The 19,531-nt window shown below is 34.4% G+C and overlaps 1 protein-coding gene across 3 annotated transcripts in view; it reads right to left on the bottom strand.

Moving 5' to 3' along the window:
* The window catches only part of LOC113231958, a 43,642-nt gene that overhangs the window by 13,438 nt on the left and 10,673 nt on the right, over positions 1–19,531 (bottom strand). For 2 of the 3 annotated variants that reach the window (XM_026466526.1, XM_026466527.1), the window contains exon 3: positions 17,214–17,407. In XM_026466526.1, coding sequence (XP_026322311.1) covers positions 17,214–17,407 — 194 coding nt within the window. The remainder of the gene's footprint in view (positions 1–17,213; positions 17,408–19,531) is intronic. The other variant, XM_026466528.1, reaches the window with a different exon arrangement.

Below are 19,531 nucleotides of genomic sequence, written 5' to 3'. Positions count from 1 at the left end.
CTACTATATATATTTTTATGAACTCCTTGGTACAGGTGGAGGCAGAGTCAAAAGTCCATATTAATAAACTCCTAAATCCGTTATTAAATGCGTATCAACCGGGATGTCACTCAGATCACGATTTCCTTCTCACGCTCTCCTCAGTATTAATACTGACAATAATCACCGGCATCTCGAAGGATACCGTATTAAGTAATTAAGACCTAATAACGATCTTAAATTATAATAGTTTAAGTGCGGAGTGACGTTTATTAGTAAGTGGAAATTCTGACAACTCTCTAATCATGCTTAATCAACGTGTAACCGTTGACGTGTACTCTAGTGATATTTATTAATAAAGACACTTGACGTGTGTGCCATCTAATATCGATCCTGTACGGAATTGTTTAGTCATAAATTTAGCTGATCAAGCTTTTTTTATAATATCTAGTGAAGAGACGAACAAGTCGTGCGCCTGATGGTAAGCTACACCCCATAACAGTTGTAGTACCACTCAGAGCTTTAAATTGCAGATCTGAGAGGCACTGTCACTGTGCCAGTCATCCTGAGATATAAGTTGACAAGTCACATGTGCCTATAATTTCAGCAGCACCCTTACTCTTCAAAACTAGACCATTAAGAAGTGCTGACATTACTGCTTAGCTGCAGAAATTTGTAGGGTGGCAGTACTTCCTTGAACGAACTCTTTCACAAGGAGCTCTTCTACTACTAAAGCTTACAGAAAAAAACTTTCATAGATTTCAAACAAGTGACGCTACTATAAAAAAGCCATTTCAACTCAAAAATAAAGACTTGCAACAATATGGAAAAATTCGTAAGGTCTGCCGATTTGTTCCATAGCTCAGTTCGGAGAGCGTCGCCCCGTTTTGGCGAAGTCGCTGGTTCGGGATCAAAGGATTTTTTCTTTGTGTTTGTTCGATATTTGTATCAAGAATAATAAACCAGGAGAGTTTAATAATAATAAATAATAGTTAGCCTATATATAGTCCGATTGCTGGACATAGGCCTTCTTTCGGAATGGTTTGAGCTGTTCCCACGCGGGCGCAATATGTATTGAGACATTCACACATATCATTAAATTGCTTGTCAAATGTGTGCCGCTTTCCTTAGGAAAAGCTTATAGTAAATTTCGAATTAAATTAATTTATATTTATTATTTCATACAAAAAAGGCTTACAAAAACATAATAAAATTTATCACCAAGCTGCGAAAACAGTTTGTTGGCAAGGTTTAACTCATAAGCACAAAACTATAGTATACCTAGTAAAATAAAACATGATATTCAATGAAATCAATATTGCAAGTTTACCTTTTTATTCGTTCAAATCATTCATTAATAATAATAATAACGCACACACCCAACATAACCTTGTGTCGCGGGTGCCATGGACATAGACATAGACAACCACAAATTACACCCAAATTGACGAGCGAAATAAACGTAGGCCATACAAATAAATATTTCTCCCGGCAAGGGAATCGAACCTGGGACCTCTGCGTGACAGCCTGGCATGATAACCGTTCGGCAACAAAGGCAGTTAATTCATTAAGTCACTTTTGTGTTTGGTACAGTGAATAATAAGTCACTATATTTTTTTACAATTCATATAATTATATTTTACAATTCCGTGGCTTAGTTAGCACGGTTTGCTAAAAGACGCTGGTTCGAAATGAGCCGGATCGAAGGATGTTTTTCTAAGTGTTATCTTTGTATTAACGATTACAACAAACTAGAGGAGTAATTTTACGAAAAGCAATTGAATATCAAGGTGGTGAACCATCCTGACATTTAATAAATGTAATAACACATCACTATTCCAATTGACGCCTCAAATTGATGTATGGTTCATTAGCAGTAATTGAAAATTACTGGTCGAAATAATATTAGGCTGCGTAAAGCCTGAAAAGCCGTCGTAACAATAATAAATGGTTATTAAGAATATAGTACAAAATTCTATGGAAAATAAACAAATTTTTGGGTTTCCACAAATGGCGTCCTCGTTTATGCCGAGAAAAAGATATTGCACGAATGACCTTTCCGGTTGGTTTCGCACAGCCTTTGTGCATATAACCAAAAATCGAGAAAGCGGTCATACCATACGGATTGAGAGAGAAATAATATAGTGACCAACTGTCGCACGGAATACATTCTTTTATAGAACAGCCAGTTCATTTGGAACGCCTAAAACTGTTTATGATTTCACGATGGTTATTTGTATCATCCCGTGATGATATAAAGAACCAGAACCTGTGTTGGTTCCGGTATTTTATAGAATGTTTAACAACACTTCAAACACTTTTGAATTCCACACAACAGACACATCATTCTAGCCACCTTGTATCTTCAGTATTAAATGTCCTATATATGCCAGAATGTCTCAAAACAAGCGCATTTGCCTGTTCATCGGGGCGTGCTGATCCCAACCCTAATGTATGATAGTAATTGTTGAGTGTGGCAGAAAAAAAACACGCAATATGTGCAGTATTAGTCTTAAAGATAGAATGCCGAACAATATAGTAAGAGAGCGTTGTGGTATGAAAGATGATGTATACTTTAGCCAAATTCTATGTAGAATATTTAATAACAATACGTTGCTAGGCAACCAATGATGGCATAGGAAAAGAAAATTTTTTTCAATGCTCATTATTAAGGCTTACTCTGCCCACTGCCTGCTCCCTTAATTGAAATTTAAATAGCTAAGTAGGTAATTGGGTTATGTAGAATACTTACCTAGCCACTTATAATAAAGTTTCCAAAACACCTATTGATGCATATGATTTACGAATAAAAATAAATGTCTCCATTCTATTAATATTTACTGCTAATGGTAGATGAAAAGAAACAAAATTTTAAGATTTTATTTGACATTTATTTACCTCATATCATCCAGCACCTATTTCTGATTCTTAACTTCAATTACCACCAGAACTCGAATGTTTGCAATCTCGCCCTTCAAATCACAAAGTCACTAGTGATGACACAGTTTTAGAAATAATTAATTACCGGTAATTTTTATGTCATTTTAGGTGATTTGAAACTTCTGTTAAATAATACTCATTATAAACAAGACTTCAAGATTTAGTATTATCCATAATCTTGTTGAATTTCGGGGAAAACATTGAAATTGTGGTAACTGTGAAAGAGTCAGAGATGAAGACCCTACAAATCTTATGTTTTTGTTTGTTTACATTTATTCTACATCGAATTTGGCTAGAGTATAGTGACAAGAATAGAGAGAGGGATTTTTCGATGGTTTGGTTATGTAGAAAAAATGAATGTTGGTAGATTGACGGCACAAATTTATCAATCAATCAATCAATCAATCAATTTATTTATTTGTCTGAATAAGGTACATATAGTTCTTATTTTAAATACAAATTTATAGAGCGAATGTGGATGGAAGCATGGGGAGAGGTAGACCTCGGCGAACATATCTCAATCAGATTGAGGATGTCCTAAAAAAAGGCCAGGTTCGTAGTCTCTGCCTACCACGATGGAAGCCAGGCGTGATGATATGTATGTAATGTAAATGTCCCGAGCTTAAAAATATTTGATTGATCAAAAACTTAGGCAATTTTGAAGCTCATATACTAAAACGTCGTTTCCATAAGTGCTTGTTGAAAATTTGAATTTTAAAACGGGAAAACTTTATCTTCGACGATAACATTTTTTTGTAGTCTAATCCTTTAAAATTCATAATTTGTAATGATATTGTGAAACACATCTGCTTTTTGGTGATTTTGTCATTTTTATACTCTATTAGAAGTTACTATTCTGTCGTGTATTTGATAGGATTATAAGAGGATTGTGAACCCAGATAAACCGATGTAAGTTTATGCGCTTGAAGAAAACGTTATGTAATACTTTTTAAATGCTTGGAAATAAATTTAAAAATATATAATAAATGCAAGGTGGTTCGTATAATGTATCCGGAAGCACATATTAATCATTATCAATAATTACATAAAACAATAGTAAATATCAATCATATGTATTTTTTTATATATAAAATATAAGTGCGCATTTGACCTCCATCTCACCTGATGGAAAGTGACGATGAGGTCGACGATGGAGCATGCACACCTAAATAATGCCTATTCACTCTCGCCTTTAAAAGGCCCAAGTTATAACGTTCAGGGAACAGGTCTGCAGGCAGGGAATTCCACTCCATAGCCGTTCGCCATAAATGTGGAAGCGTAACGCTTCGTGCGAATTTTTGGAATATCCACAGCATAGGGGTGGAACCCAAGCCTACGCCTGGACCTATAAGCCTCTTTTCACGGTTGTCAATTGAATCCAAAGTGGCCAGTTGGTATGTAGCCATCCCAAATTGGCAGCAGTACTCCAAGCACGTCCGGACTTGCGCTTGGTACATAAATAATTGTAGTGGGTTATAATCATTGGTATTTCTTGTCATAATGTCATTAATACGAAAATTTCTTGCAATCCAACTACTTCTGATGCCGACTGTATATGATGCTCAATTATTTGACAATAAGTTAAAAAAATATGCCCATGACCATGAAGAAAATGAATGAAGAAAAATTGCTTGTTTTTTAAACTGTCTCCTGCCGAACGGTTACCATGCCGGACTGGACACAAGAGGTCCCGGGTTCGATTTCCGTGCATTACTACATTACTACTATTATTTCTTAAGTATTATATTTATATCAATAATTATATAAAAAGTATATTTATATAATTATTATCTACTATTATATATTACTACATTTATTTGTCTCGTGAGTTTGGGTGTAATTTGTGGTTATTTCTGAGTGTGTCCATGGTACCCGTGATACAGGGTTTCCCTAGTACGGGGCTTTAAAAAAAATTTTAACATACCGTCTCTCAAGCAGAGCTTCGTGGGTTTGAATCCGGGCTTGCACCTCTGAGTTTTCTTAATTTATATATGTCAAATAGACGTGTTTAACTTCTTCATTTTCCATATACTAGTACCAGTGTATGGAAAATGTACCACCATTACAATTAATGTACTGCCATTTTATATATGTGCATATTATATGTACATATTAGTAAAATGGCGGTATAAGTGTAAAACTATAGTATTTTATGCAATCGTTGGACAACGAAGGTTTTGAAACCGAGTACCGTGCTTAAGTAATAGGTACGAGATTTGAAAACCTAATTATGTAATGATTGCATTTAATACTTTTTTATGAGTAAATTAAAATAATAAAACACAACTAATATCTATGTACGAAATTCAATTTGAAATTTACCATGAGCTTCGATGAAGGACAACATCATAAGGAAACCTGCACACATGTGCGAAACAATTTAATGATATGTGTGAAGTTCCCAATACGCCTTGGGCCCGCGTGGAAACCACAGTCCAAGCCCTCCCACTGTGTGGAGAGGCGCAGCAAACCAGAAGTTACCGTAAACAATGAATTTATTCAAAACCAAATTTCCCAATCGCATAATTTCACGAAATTCGGCCGTTAAGCGGCCAGCTCGATCATGTGATATAACACAGCTGGATTATTTTAAAGACAGAGTCTATACGGAACCAATCGAATCGATTGCAGCCTTAAAACTTAAAATTCGTGAAGTGATTAAAGAAATAGACCCAGTATTTTGTCAAAAAGTGATTAAAAACTTTGATGAAAGAATCGACATCTGTAACTGTGGTAGTGAGGGACATTTCTCAGATATCATTTTTCATTCATAATTGACAAACCTTACTTTTTTTAATACAATAAAAATGTGAATCATTGTCATCTAAATTAATTGTTTTATTTTGATTTACAAAACAAAATTCTTATTGAAAAATTCTTTATTTACATGTTTATTAAACTCTATTCTTGTGACGATGCGACCTCTTTCATCGTCACCCCACATTTTTATCACACTTTTCTCTGATTCCTGACCACTTTGAAAATTTTCTTTTTCTTCGCCATTGTTACTTTACTTCGTTCCGTCGTCACTCCTTACAAAATTCCCTAACCGAATGGACGTGCTATCTCTCATCATGTATCACTCTTTAGAAAACTCCCGAACTGACAAGACGTGCTTTTCTCTAGTAAATTTATATATTTATGTGAAAATTCTCTTATGTAAGTTTTATAATTTGTAACGTGTTTGTGCACATACATCACTCACATTTTTGTGTTCAAAATATTGAAGCTACCGTAAACAGTTCCTAATATATCAAGAAAATTAATGGTAAGCCTTTACAAGGACGACATCAGAGCTTTCAAGGCTGCACTACAATCTACAATCTACAGGTCATGCTTGGGCGGTGCCAGCAAACATCGTGACACGTTACTCTAATCTCTACTTATATCGTCACCATCATTATTTCAGCTGACAGTCCATCCACTGTTGAATGGAAGCTGATTCTCGCAGCCTCTTTCACCAAATCTTTGGCCCCAACGGCTATCTGTTCTGCGAGCTACATACCCAGGGCACTGCCACTTCAGTTTTTTGTGCTCATAATATTCAATATATTTATAAAATACTTCTCGTCATGCTAAAGAAAAGTGTATTCACGGCTTACATCAAACATTCAGAAAGATTATAGTAACCTTGCTTTGAAGAAGACAAAGCCTGTCACAGAATGAAATGAAAAACCGTTTCATTAGCTTTATAAAAGGGACGTATTCACCGTATGTAATGCTCCAAAAGGGATGTAAATGAGGGCTGTTTAAGGACACAAGAGTATATGTAATAAGTCTGAACGGCCAATGAGCTGTTATTTTAAAAGGCAATAGTACATTTTAAATTAGCTATGATAAGGCAGTTTTAACAAAATTGGTTTTACGTTTTGCATGAAATGAAATCATCTGTTTTGTTTTGTTTTTGACATTGTAGTAATAATATAAACAAAAAAAAACGTTAAAAAATCCAAAAATAAAGATCTGCAACAAGCACACACAAATATTCGTAAGGTCTGCTGGTTCATTCCGTAGCTCAGTTGGGAGATTGTCAGTTACGGTATGATGAAAGCACTGGTTAGAATTCAGCCTGATCGAATGAATTTTTTCTATGAGTTCAATCTTTGTAGTAATAATATTTATAATATTTTGAGTTTTGAACATTTCTTAGACGTAAGAATAATAAATTTATTTAGATACTACTATAGATTTATAAACGCTTAAACCTTAAGTAGGTGTTATTATTAATTTTCTTTTTATGTAATATTAAGTGACGGGACGAACAGATCGTGCGCCTGATGGTAAGCTATACGCCTGTCCATAACAGTTGCAGTACCATTAAGAGCTTTAAATTGCAAAGATTTGAGGGGCCTTCCGGCTTTGCCAAATTTATAATTTAATTTTTTAGATGTTGAATACATTTTCGTACGAAAAATTCAATGAGGTCATTAACAAATTTATTGTTGACATTTGTTTAGTGGTTATAATATTATTTAGAATTTAAACCTCATTTCGCTACTATGTGCACGTAGTACATTAATACAGACGACTTAAATAATCACAAAATAATATTATTCAAAGAAATGAATAGGTAAGAAAGATATCAATATTTCGCCGTATTTGCTGAAAGAAACTTTGCGTAATGCGTGTAATGTGACACACAGTTATGACGAAGATATTTTTTAACTCATACAACAAATTAGTTTCTTATAATTACGACGGAGATAAAATATGATACAGAGTAATTTGTAATTATAAAGGAGAATGTACATATATTTGGCTGAAAGACGATATTAATAATGGCCTACTTTTAGCGAAAGAGCCTAAAAGTTAGAATGACGTCATCAATAGATTGAAGTACGTATTAAAATTGACAATACTTTATAGAAAACGGAAAAGTCGGTTATAGACACGGCGATAGGACATTATGAAGATTTTAAACCTGTTGTAATGTGGTTTCACAGGCGCTTCCTACACTATACTCAAGTAAATAACATTAGACAACATACATACGTTGCTCTGATCCAAAAGTAAGTAATTACAGCAGTTGTGTTATGGAACTCGGAAACAACGACGGTACCACAAACTCCCAGATCCGAGATCCGACAATATACAAAAGTAAATTTTTCTACATTAACCCGGCCGAAGATCAAGTCTAGGACCTCGGGAGGCGACACCATGAAAACTGGTGTGCCACTCAACCACCAAAGTCGTCTTAAGCCAAGCAAACAACTTCCAAATACAGTTAAAAAGTGTTAAAGTAATGATATAGTTCCTTCCAGATTTTAGTACAGTTCTTTGTACAATTGTCCCTGTCACTAATAGTTTAGGTAAGGTATTTTTAACCTACAAAGCAAAAGGCAAGAAAGGTAGCTTGTGATGTGGTGGTCAAACGACATTGCGGTTACAGGACACGGAGGCTGGGGTTGCAAGGGACCAAAGAGTATGGAGCTCAAAAGAAGACACCTAATGAGCATTGGTTGATCGTAGTTAGAGATATCTAAACAGGTCATCGTTTGTGTGTATAAAAGCTGTTACAAACGGCGACACTTGCGATTTATAGGCAATGCGAATATGCGACGGCATCGATATAAATCATGCAATCGGCTATAACTCCCAAGTGTAGTGATGCAATCGCGCGTTTGTATCGATGAAGTCGCGCGCTTACATCGCGTTTGCATCGCTGCTAAAAGCCACCGTGTGTAACCGCTCTTAGGTATTGCCGTTATACTGTGAAAACCAATTATCTGGAATTTTGACAGGAAGTTACTTAACTAAAGGAAAACACTACATAATTGCTTATGTAAAATGCACATATTGACATTGTTTAGGTAAAACATAACAAGTTGAATCTTTTTTTACAAATTAACGTAGACGACCACGGTATTAACTGCCTCCGTGGCCGAACGGTTGCCATGCTAGATTGCCACGCAGAGGTCCTGGGTTCTATTCCCGGGCCTGGAGAAAAATTTGTATGGCCTACATTTATTTATCTCGTCAGTTTGGGTGTAATTTATGCTTGTGTGTGTCCATGGCACTCGCATTACAGGGTTTCCCTAGTGCGGGGCAATGAGTGTGTGCGTTAAAATTTGTAAGAAATATTCGTCGTTGATATTTCAAATGCATTTAATGTGAGTAATTTTTTGTGAAATAATTGTTTTTCCCAGTGTAACGGCGAATATTCTAAGACCATTTATTGTGTTATATTTTCTCAACATAACACAATTTTGTTTGAAATTGTCTCATCAAGCAGAACCAGCTCTACTTAATAAAGAAACGTCAAAATTTACTTTTGCGTTCTCATTTGCGAGAGCAGAATTATTTGTGGTTTCATTCTTAAAACACTTTACTTTTATATATGACGATTTTTCGTTCAAATACAATGTCGTATGTGACGACAGACAAAGTATGTATTTTGGTTGATTAATGTAGGAAGTGGGCGTTTTTTATTTCGTGAATTTTTAAACGACTTCAAAAAAGGAGGAGGTTTTCAATTCGACTGTATTTTTTTTGTACATTACGCGATAACACGACATATACGAACGTCAGGGAACCGATTTTAATGATTCTTTTTTTGTTGGAAAGAGGGTACTTCCGTATTGGCCCAATTTTAATTTGAAGGAAATATTCCACTGTCTAAGCGTGGTAAACTAGGGGATGAATCCGGTTTCGTCTAGTTTCCGGTTACCGATTTCAATAAAACTTAGTGGCAAATAGATGTAATTCCGCGAACCTTTGAGGTCGTTTTTTTAACAAAAAGTTACAATTATTTAACATTTGTTTTATCACGGAAATAAAATATGATACCGAGCAATTTATAATTAATTATAAAAGAGATAAATTATTTGTAATAATATAAAAATACATTTATTTCAGATTTACATCCATATTTATGTTGTATAACAATGATCATAAGACCTGTGTTAGTATCAAATAAGAGTAATCGTGGAGAATTGACAAATTTCCCTCTTATGTGACCATTTTTTTTTTTATTTATTTATTTGCCTACCACATGGTTTTTCAAGAGGTCTTACAAAAACATAGAATTATGTAGCTTTAAGCATGTGGTACCCTGCAAGGGCACTGCAAAAATCAAGATGGCACTACATAAGCTTAAGTATTTATACAAAAATTTATACAAAATATTTATAAAAAATTATGATGATAAGTAATTAATATAAAGTTATACAATGTTATACAATCAATTGCTATTACAAAAATTATTAACGCAATTTAATATTATTATTATTTTTATTAATTTATGCATTTCATTTCTAATACTTCTCATTTTTTATCGAATAGTTCGTCCAATGTATAGAAGGCCTTGTCAATGAGGTACTCTTTCAGGAGGGTAATATATGTTGATAACTTTTCTTGGTTTTTTATTTCATTTGGTATAGTATTGTAAATCCTAATTGCCATTGAGTGTGGGCCGGATCTGTACAGACTGAGTGTGGTTGCGGGAAGTTTCAATTTATGCTGGTTTCTGTTATTTCTCTTTATTTCTGTTTTGATTGGGGAGTACAAGTACATATGCTTCCTGATAAACTTACAACTCTCAAGAATGTATATGGAAGCTAGGGTTAATATTTTGTGTTTAACAAAGTAGGGTTTACATGAATCGGTTGGTTTAATATTAAATAATACCCTTATGCATCTTTTTTGCAATACGAAAATATTATGCACATTTGAGCAATTTCCCCATATAATTATACCGTACGTGAATTTGGAATATATAAAGGCGTAATATGCTGTAAGTGTAGTTTGAAGGTCGGTAGTTTTTTTTAGATGTTTTAATGCAAAAATTAGAGAGGATAGTTGTTTAGATAATTTACAGATTTGTGGTTGCCAGTTGACATTTGTATCGATGTCTATGCCTAACAGGGTTGTTGTATTGTGTACAACAATTTGAGTGCCCGTGTAGGTGTATGTTAAATGAAGGGATTTCTTTTGTGAAGGTCTGAATTCTATAATTTTAGTTTTCGTTAGGTTTAATTTTAGATTGTGTTCGTCAAGCCAGTTTACAATTGAGTCTAATGTCAACGACCTTGTTCACTGGCTGTCATTTGTATCAGCTACCGTGCTACGGAGGCTGTTGACTTGTTACCAAACACGCGCATCATTAGGGATGCGTCAACATCCCCGACGCACTACTGTAACGCAGCACCTTCATCAGCATCCTGAACGCATTGTCACGTAAAACATGCAGCGAGTTAATAAGCTTTCTTAGTAATGCTAATTCACGAGTTGTAAGTATAGAAAGTTTGACAATAAGCTCTAAATAAGGTCGCTTTAGCACTCCTTGTGCATTTTGCAAACCCGCGGATCACCATGTTGCTCCTTACTGATAACGATCTACACTCCCGTTCCATTTATATATTTGGTTAAAAAACGATATGAAGAATAGTGTATTTAGCGAAGCAGCGTAGTATCCTTTATCGTAATAATATCATTAGGGGCTTCATTAAGGGCGTGCGTAGTCCTTCGCCATGGAGACCAGTATATTGAACTATAAATAAAAAATATATCGTGACTGTTTTGATGCAGTCCCTTCATTTTAAAAAGAAAAGAGTAGCAATGGCCTAATTCGAGAGCTGTGAGCTCTCCTGACTGACTGCCAACCTATGGGTCGAAATTGACATGTAGATAGAGCTTCACTGAATCAAACTTCTTTTTATTCTGTCTTATTATGTTTTGTTTGTGTGACATTTTTAATTATTTAGTTTTTCATGTTTTCTAATTCCAGTTGGATGTTTTTTGTTTTAAGAAATAAACAATCACTATTATTATTATAATGCCTGTTATACATTAGCTTATTCTATGTGATAAGTACATTGTGATTGTAGTGTGTACAATGTGCAATACACAATATTTCATTCATTCATTCACTCATTCATACATTTAATAATAGGTATTGTAATAAAAAGTCAATTTGATACGATTTATTTTTGTACTTGGATACGCATAATGAGAAGCCGTTGTTAAACTTACTTACAATGCAAATATAATATCTTTATAATGATGAAGGGTAGCAAAAACGAATTCAAATTAAATGTTTGTTCTATTTTTAGATTCCGTAAGGGTAGAAAAGGAGGACAACCCTGTTTAAATATGAGGACTGCAGAGTCGACGCGTATGATATGTAAAAAATGAAATAATATAAGTACTAACATTATTCTGAACATACATTTTGTTTTACAAATGTATATATATATATATACACTTTAAGCAAAAAAACTATAGACAAAATAAAATAGTACTTATTTATTGCAACGATAGTTAAAAAAATACCGACTACCGCAAAATGATTTTTGTTGCTATTTTTAACCGACTTCAAAAAAAAGGAGGTTCTCAATGCAACTGTGTTTCTTTTGTATGCATGTTACGCGGTAATTCCAGATTCCTTTTTTTCTGTTGATCTAGATTCATAGAAAATATTCCATCTCTAAAGGTGGCAAAGTAGGTAATAAATCTGGTTTAGCGCACTTTCCGGTAACCGATTTCAATAAAACTTGGCAAATATATGTAATTCCACCAAGTTTTGAGGTCGGTTGTTTCAGTACTCTGTACTGAGATTATATTGGATAAGGAGGAATAAGGTAACAGACAAAAATATATCAACAAAGAACATATATGAATATAAACCTGCAATCCAATTAAAATATAGTTTAGTAGTATAGTAGACTTGAATACCTAAAAGAAGTTAATTTAAAAATTGCTTAACAAAGCAATTACAAGTGATTAAAAATAATATTGCAAGCAAATATCTCGAGACGTGAACAACGCAGTGGGGTTCCATGAAATTATTGTTACGTTTTGAAATAGCTATTAAACAAATATTGCTATATTATTTTTTAAGCTTATCGCATATTCCAATGCGCAGCTATCTTTGTTCGTAGGCTGATTTATGCAAGGTCATATTCGACGACCTCCGTGGTATAGAGGCTTGTCTCGGGTTTGTGTGTTTGCGTTGTTTCTGGTTTCTACTTTGGAATTAAAGCAACGTATGTGATGTTATCTAAGTAGCAGCAGAGCTCCTTGTGAAAGAATTCGTCTAGGGAAGTACTGCCATCTTATCTATTTCTGCCGCCAAGCTGTATCAACATTACTATGTTCCGGTTTTTAAGGGAAGGGTGGTAATGAAATTACAAGCACATGGGACTTTCAACTTATTTCTCGGAGTAACGGACACAGTGGTAGTACCCCTCGGATCTTTGTTATTTAAAGCTCTGAGTGGCACTGCAACTGTTATGGACAGGCGTGTAGCTTACCACCAGCCACAAGACTTGTTCGTCCCGTCTCTTAAAGTTATAAAAAGAAAATTATATCCATACCGCACCTTGTTGCGAACTATATTGGAAAACGTCGTCTTAATATGGAATCCATTTTATAAGTTGTATATTAACTCCCTTGAAAATATACTTACAGAAGAAATTTCTGGAGATGGTTAGTTACAGATATTTCAGGTACGTTACTGATTATGAAAGCTTGTTGTCTGCCTGTTTGGTATGTCAGGTCTTGAACAAAAAAAAGTCTTGAACAGCATAGAGTACTCTTGAGACCACATTTCTCTATAAAATCATAAACATACCCGTTCGTACACCTAGATATAAATTTTTTCTCACGCCCATTTTGTCGCACCAATACGCTCCCCAGTTTATAAGATGTGTTGTAATTATAATAATTGTTTCCAGGACGTGGATATACATATTTAGTACCCCATTGTACACGTGTATTTTTATTTTATTTAGTTATGTATTTATTTATTTTCTGGTTACAAAAGACCCATAAAACACGCACCTTTTAGACTAATATACATAATTATATGATAACTATTTATTTATTTACACGTATGGACCGGGACGTGTGACGCAACGTGGATATCCGATAGCCGTCCTCGGAAACGCCGGAACATGACACCCTTCGGCCAAAAGTCCTCCTTCATGAAGGTCGACAGATGTTGAGTTGGTACTCTCACCACAAATGAATTAAAATTGACCTTGTGGCGGGACTCCAACTGCTCGACCCTCAGAGCAGCATTGGCTTTCACCCGTATGTATTCCACAATATCCGCGGACTTAGGAGTAATGAAGTCGTGTAAGAAGTATAAGCATGAAGTTTCTATCATACTGAATAGTGGCTCCTTCTGATTACTATTGTATTATTTATTAATACAAAGATCGATCACTCAGAAAAAATACCTTCGATCCGGCCGGATTCGACCCGACGTCTTCTAGCTTACCGTGCCAGACGCTGTACCAACTAAGCCACGGAATGAACCAGCGGACCTCACGAATTTTTCTATGTGCGTGGGTCGTATCTTTGTATTTGGCTTTTTCAACGACTTTTTAGTCGTAGCGCCATCTATGAGAAATCTATGAAAGTTTTATCACACACTTAGATATCTTTACAGTTACCGTCCTGGCGAGAGATGTCGCTATTCACTGTATTTTATATTTTTATTGAATTGATATTCAATTATTTTTTGTAAAATTACTCCACTAGTTTGTTATATTTATTAATACAAAGATCGATCACTCAGGAAAAATTCCTTCGATCCGGCCAGATTCGAACCGACGTCTTCTAACTTACCGTGGCAGACGCTATACCAACGAAGGCACAGAACGAACCAGCGGACTACACGAATTTTTCTAAGTGCTTGCGTTGTATCTTTGTATTTGGTTTTTTCAACGACTTTTTAGTCATAGCGCCATCTATGAGAAATCTATAAAAGTTTTATCACCCAGTTAGATATCTTTACAGTTACCAGTCCTGGCGAGAGATGTCGCTATTCACAGAATTTTATATTTTTATTGAATTGATATTCAAGTATTTTTATTTTATTTATTTATTTATTTATGTATTTATTTATTTTCTGGTTACAAAAGACCCACAAAACAAGCACCTTTTAGACTGACATACATAATAATATGATAACTATTTATTTATTTACACGTATGGACCGCGACGTGTGACGCAACGTGGGTGTCCGATAGCCGTCCTCGGAAACGCCGTAACATGACACCCTTCGGCCAAAAGTCCTCCTTCATGAAGGTCGACAGCTATTGTATTTATAATTTATTATTGTAACTAATTGGATATGACTGTTATATATATGTATGTATGTGTGTGTATGTATAAATGAACATAATGTAAGTATGTGGCTATATAACAATCTTGCTTGTTCAATGTTTGTAATTTGCTTAGTATTAACGTAAACTGTTCGTGTTTATCAGATAAAATAAAAAAATATTATTATTATATGTCATATTAAAAAAAAATCTACATTCGTTTTTGTAATCTTCAACTTTTCATTTTTAATTTCGGTGTTGGCGAATTTTTACAATGATTTAATAATCTTGGAATTGTTATTAATAAAATATTAATACAGGAAACGAAACTATTTTCCGGATTTAAATCGCGTATATTTGTTTTTTCAAACAAACCAACGTTTCGGGCCCTTTACAGGTCCCATGGTCACGATTGACTGACAGAGTCATGTGTAACAATCGCGAAACCTAAAAACTCGATAAAATATTAATATTTATTTTTTTATCTTTATCGCTTTCATTGGATCGAATAACTGAACCCCCGATCAAAGACCTACCGTAGTTAAAAAAAGGTCAAATAAAAACAGAAACCGTCTTTTTTATTAATAAGTAAAATTGTCCACTTCAAAAGGGCGTTTTTATTACGTAATAGAATTATTTATAAAATTCATAGCTATACACTTTTTTACCTACGTAAATTAAAATTTGTGGATAGAAAGTATTTTCTGTGAGAAATGATTAAAGTAGCAGACTAAACTTTGTGTTAATGAGTAAAATCAATCCCTGTTTTTCTTTTGATACCCGGTTTTCTTTGAAAGTTGGTAGATAAGAGGGTTAGTTGCGTGAATAAAATACAAAAGCACGATAACAACTTTCATTCAACGTGTTCAACGTGCTAGGTCACGTTTCACAGGAAATTAATATACTTTAAAAGAAAATAAATTTATAAGGTAACTTTATATTTTGCTTGACTCTCTCCGGCTATAAATAAAAATGACATTTTGGAATATGAAAATAATTTATCTGAAGAGATCAAATGAGGCTTGTAAAATCAATGAAGATGAGCATGTTTCTTCGAAAAACTTTGTATAGGAATCGAGTGAAATTATCTAACGTATGTTTTAGTTTTATTAAAAATAGCGTAGCGCTTTGGAAATGTAATTACTTTTTCGTATGTAAAATTCTGCTGGTGAAATTATAGGCACATGAGACTTCTCAACTTATGTCTCAGGGTGACGGACGCAGTGGTATTGCCCTTCAGATCTTTGTAATTTAAAGCTCTGAGTGGCACTGTAACTGTCATGGACAGACGTGTAGCTTACCATCGAGCGCACGACTTGTTCGTCCCGTCACTTGATATTATAAAAAAAACCTGTATATTTTTTTTTCAAACAAATCCATGTTCCGGACTCTTTACATGTTTACGGTCACGGACGATAATTACACAGTTTATTTTATGCTTCTTTTATTTTACCACTACATCATTTGAATAATATTGTTACTACCTTTACTGTGCTATCCGTCGCCGCGTAGAGATCATCTCGTGTTTTTTTTTAATAATATCATCTGACGGGACGACCAAGTCGTGCGCCTGGTTGTAAACGACACGCTTATCTATAACAGTTACAGTGACACTTAGAGCTTTAAATAGCAAAGATTTAAGGCTCTGAGACATAAGTGGACAAGTTCCATGTGCCCGTAATTTTGTCAGCACCCTTACCCTTCCAAACCGGTAATGTTGACATTATTGCTTGGCGGTAGAAATGGGTAAGGTGGCAATACTTCCATTGACAAACTCTTTCACAAGGACTTCAACTGCTAATGATATCTCCTACAGGCATTAAAGCACGAGGGGCACACGAGCAAGTGCAGCATGGACTGTTTTGGGGCAAGGCAGTCGTAGCAGTAGACTAGTGAAACAATTAGTCCAGGGAAGTATTGCCACCTTACCTATTTCTGTCGCCAAGCAGTAATGTAAGCAGTACTGCGTTCTAGTTTCAAAGGGTAAAGGTGCTGGTGAAATTACAGGCACATGGAACTTGTGAACTTATGTTTCAGGCTGAAGGGCACAGTGGCAGTGCCCCTCAGATCTTCGTGATTGAATGATCTGAGTGACACTTCAACTGCTATAGTACCCCTATGGGTACGATTTGTTCGTCCGTAAAAAATATAGTTTCATTGTAATTGACTATAATGATTAAATCAATTGCCTGATCACTTGTCTAGTATTTTTATGTTGCTACTTAAAGAAAGGTACTAATTTACCTGGTCTCATTATCAGGCATGATGTTTCCCGAGCGGTCTACTAGCTCGAAACGTACCAAATTCACTCCATCAGCCAATGGGACGATGTCAGGTGTCAGAGAACGATCCAGAGCTCTCAAGGTTTTGCGCTTCATGCATCTGACGAATTTCGGAAAGTATTCTTTGTGGTCGATAACATCTTTTACATCGACTAGCTGAAATAAATAGTTGTTTGTTAATATAAAGCTCTATCGAGTTCCTAGGTTTTCGCGATTGTTATATATAGGAAATGAAACTGTTTTTCGGATCTAAATGGCGCATAATATATTATAATATATATTTCGAGTCCTTTGCAGGTCTCATGGTCAGTCAGCAGTGACCATGGGACCTGAGGGCCTACCACAACCTCTTAAAACAATATAACTTTACATTACCGTACATTGACTTTTCGTACCATAACGCGATTAAAGTAAGCTTATTGTAATGTTAAAACTATGATGTTTTATTGGCAGCTTTATGACTATTCATTCACTCAGTTCGTACTATGACGCGACTTAACATTAAAGTAATATTGTTCTTATTTCAAATTTAGCAATCTTAAAATAGTTACACGGATGCAATAGAAACAATATTATTTTCAGTTTAATTGTCTTAATATTGATTTGTAATGACTAAAAGTTAATTTGAACTTATTTATTTACAATTCAATATTCAATATTTTCTTCTGTTCAATATTTTGTTTACTTTTTATTTAATAGCACATAGGAAATAATTTATCGTTAAATAAAAATACGCGATGTTTATTCCGTACAATTATGATAGCGACATCTATGTGCACCTTGGCGAAACTAACAGTTGACACTAGACTATAATTCCGAATTCACAACGTAACTATCAAGACTCAACTTGTTTTTTTTTTCTTCATGAAAATGCAGAAAAATAATTGTAAACAACGTAATTTTAATAGATTTCATTATTACATACTTTTCATTTTTTGGCAATTAAAATCCTCTGAATGTAAATAATATTAAATACTTTAACATTATACATCGATAGGACTATTCGGAACATCAAAAAAGAAAGAGATGGCATTGTACAATTCATATAGCGTTATTTCTTTCCTATTTTTAGTAAGGAATAGACAATATTGGAAAATCATTCGTTCTTTCAGTCACTTTAGCAATAATATATTACTTATTTGATAGGTTTGTCATGGTACGAATATGAGTAATATAATAATAAGCTTACTTTAAGCTTATATTGAAATGAAAAGGTTACGGTATGCCCCCAGAGGAGTTATTCACGTAAGTTCAAGCTATCAAAATATCGTTGAAGTTACGTAGTCGTTCGCTCGAAGTTCTATCCAAAATTGGTATTCACGCATCACTTGAACGAACGTTGATATGAATACAATCGAAACGTAACGACTAATGAACGATATCTTGAATTGTGATATTTGGCGTTTAGTCGTCGAAAGTCTATTGAAAGAACTGTCACGATCTCTGAAATTTTAGCAGAATAGGCGTGACTTGTCGTTTAGAACCGATTTAAATTCGATTCATATACCAGAATACGCTTTAACGACCTTTGGATAGAACGACTTTAAAATTAAAATTAGTGAAGTTCGACTGTCCTATGTGAATACGAAAAAGCAGTTCAACGGCTAAATCGCTACGATGTCGTAACGGTTTGGTGGCGTGAATAGGACCACTTTAAGGGCCCGATACATTTATTTGTTTGAAAAATAAATGCACGCAAAGATCCGAATATACATAACATTTTATAAAAAAAAATTGACCTCAAAAGTTCATGGAATTACATTCATTTGCCAAGTGTTATTGAAATCGGTTACCTTACTACTTTACTTTTACTTTTTATTACTTTGCCACCCCTAAGAGATGAAATATTTTTTTCAATTGAAGTGGGACTAATGGGGTGTACCTTGGTGTACCTTCCTCTAAGTGTCTTCCTTTTAAGTGGGGTACCTTCTTTTCAACAAAAAAAAAACATCAATTTCGGTCACAAACCGAAAGTTAGAGAGTTAGTTAGAGTAACCGCGTAACATACGTACAAAAAAATACAGTCGAATTGAGAACCTCCTCCATTTTTGAAGTCGGTTAAAAATAGTTTAATATCCTAAATATGAAGCTGTCTTATAAAGGTTGAATTATTGCAAGAACACACTGTTTCATGAGTTGATAGCAATGATGATGAATGATGGCTGGATTAATCTAGGCAAGTATATAAAATTAAATGTCTATTAATGCTATGCTAAATATACAAATCAAAATAATCTTTATTTCACAGGTAAGCATATTATACTTAAAATCGATACATTT

The sequence above is a fragment of the Hyposmocoma kahamanoa genome, unplaced genomic scaffold, assembly GCF_003589595.1.
Source record: "Hyposmocoma kahamanoa isolate Upper Pololo Valley unplaced genomic scaffold, ASM358959v1 66, whole genome shotgun sequence".
NCBI lineage: Eukaryota > Metazoa > Arthropoda > Insecta > Lepidoptera > Cosmopterigidae > Hyposmocoma > Hyposmocoma kahamanoa.
Note: the sequence above shows the minus strand (reverse complement) of the source record. Positions and strands in the feature narration are given on the sequence as shown.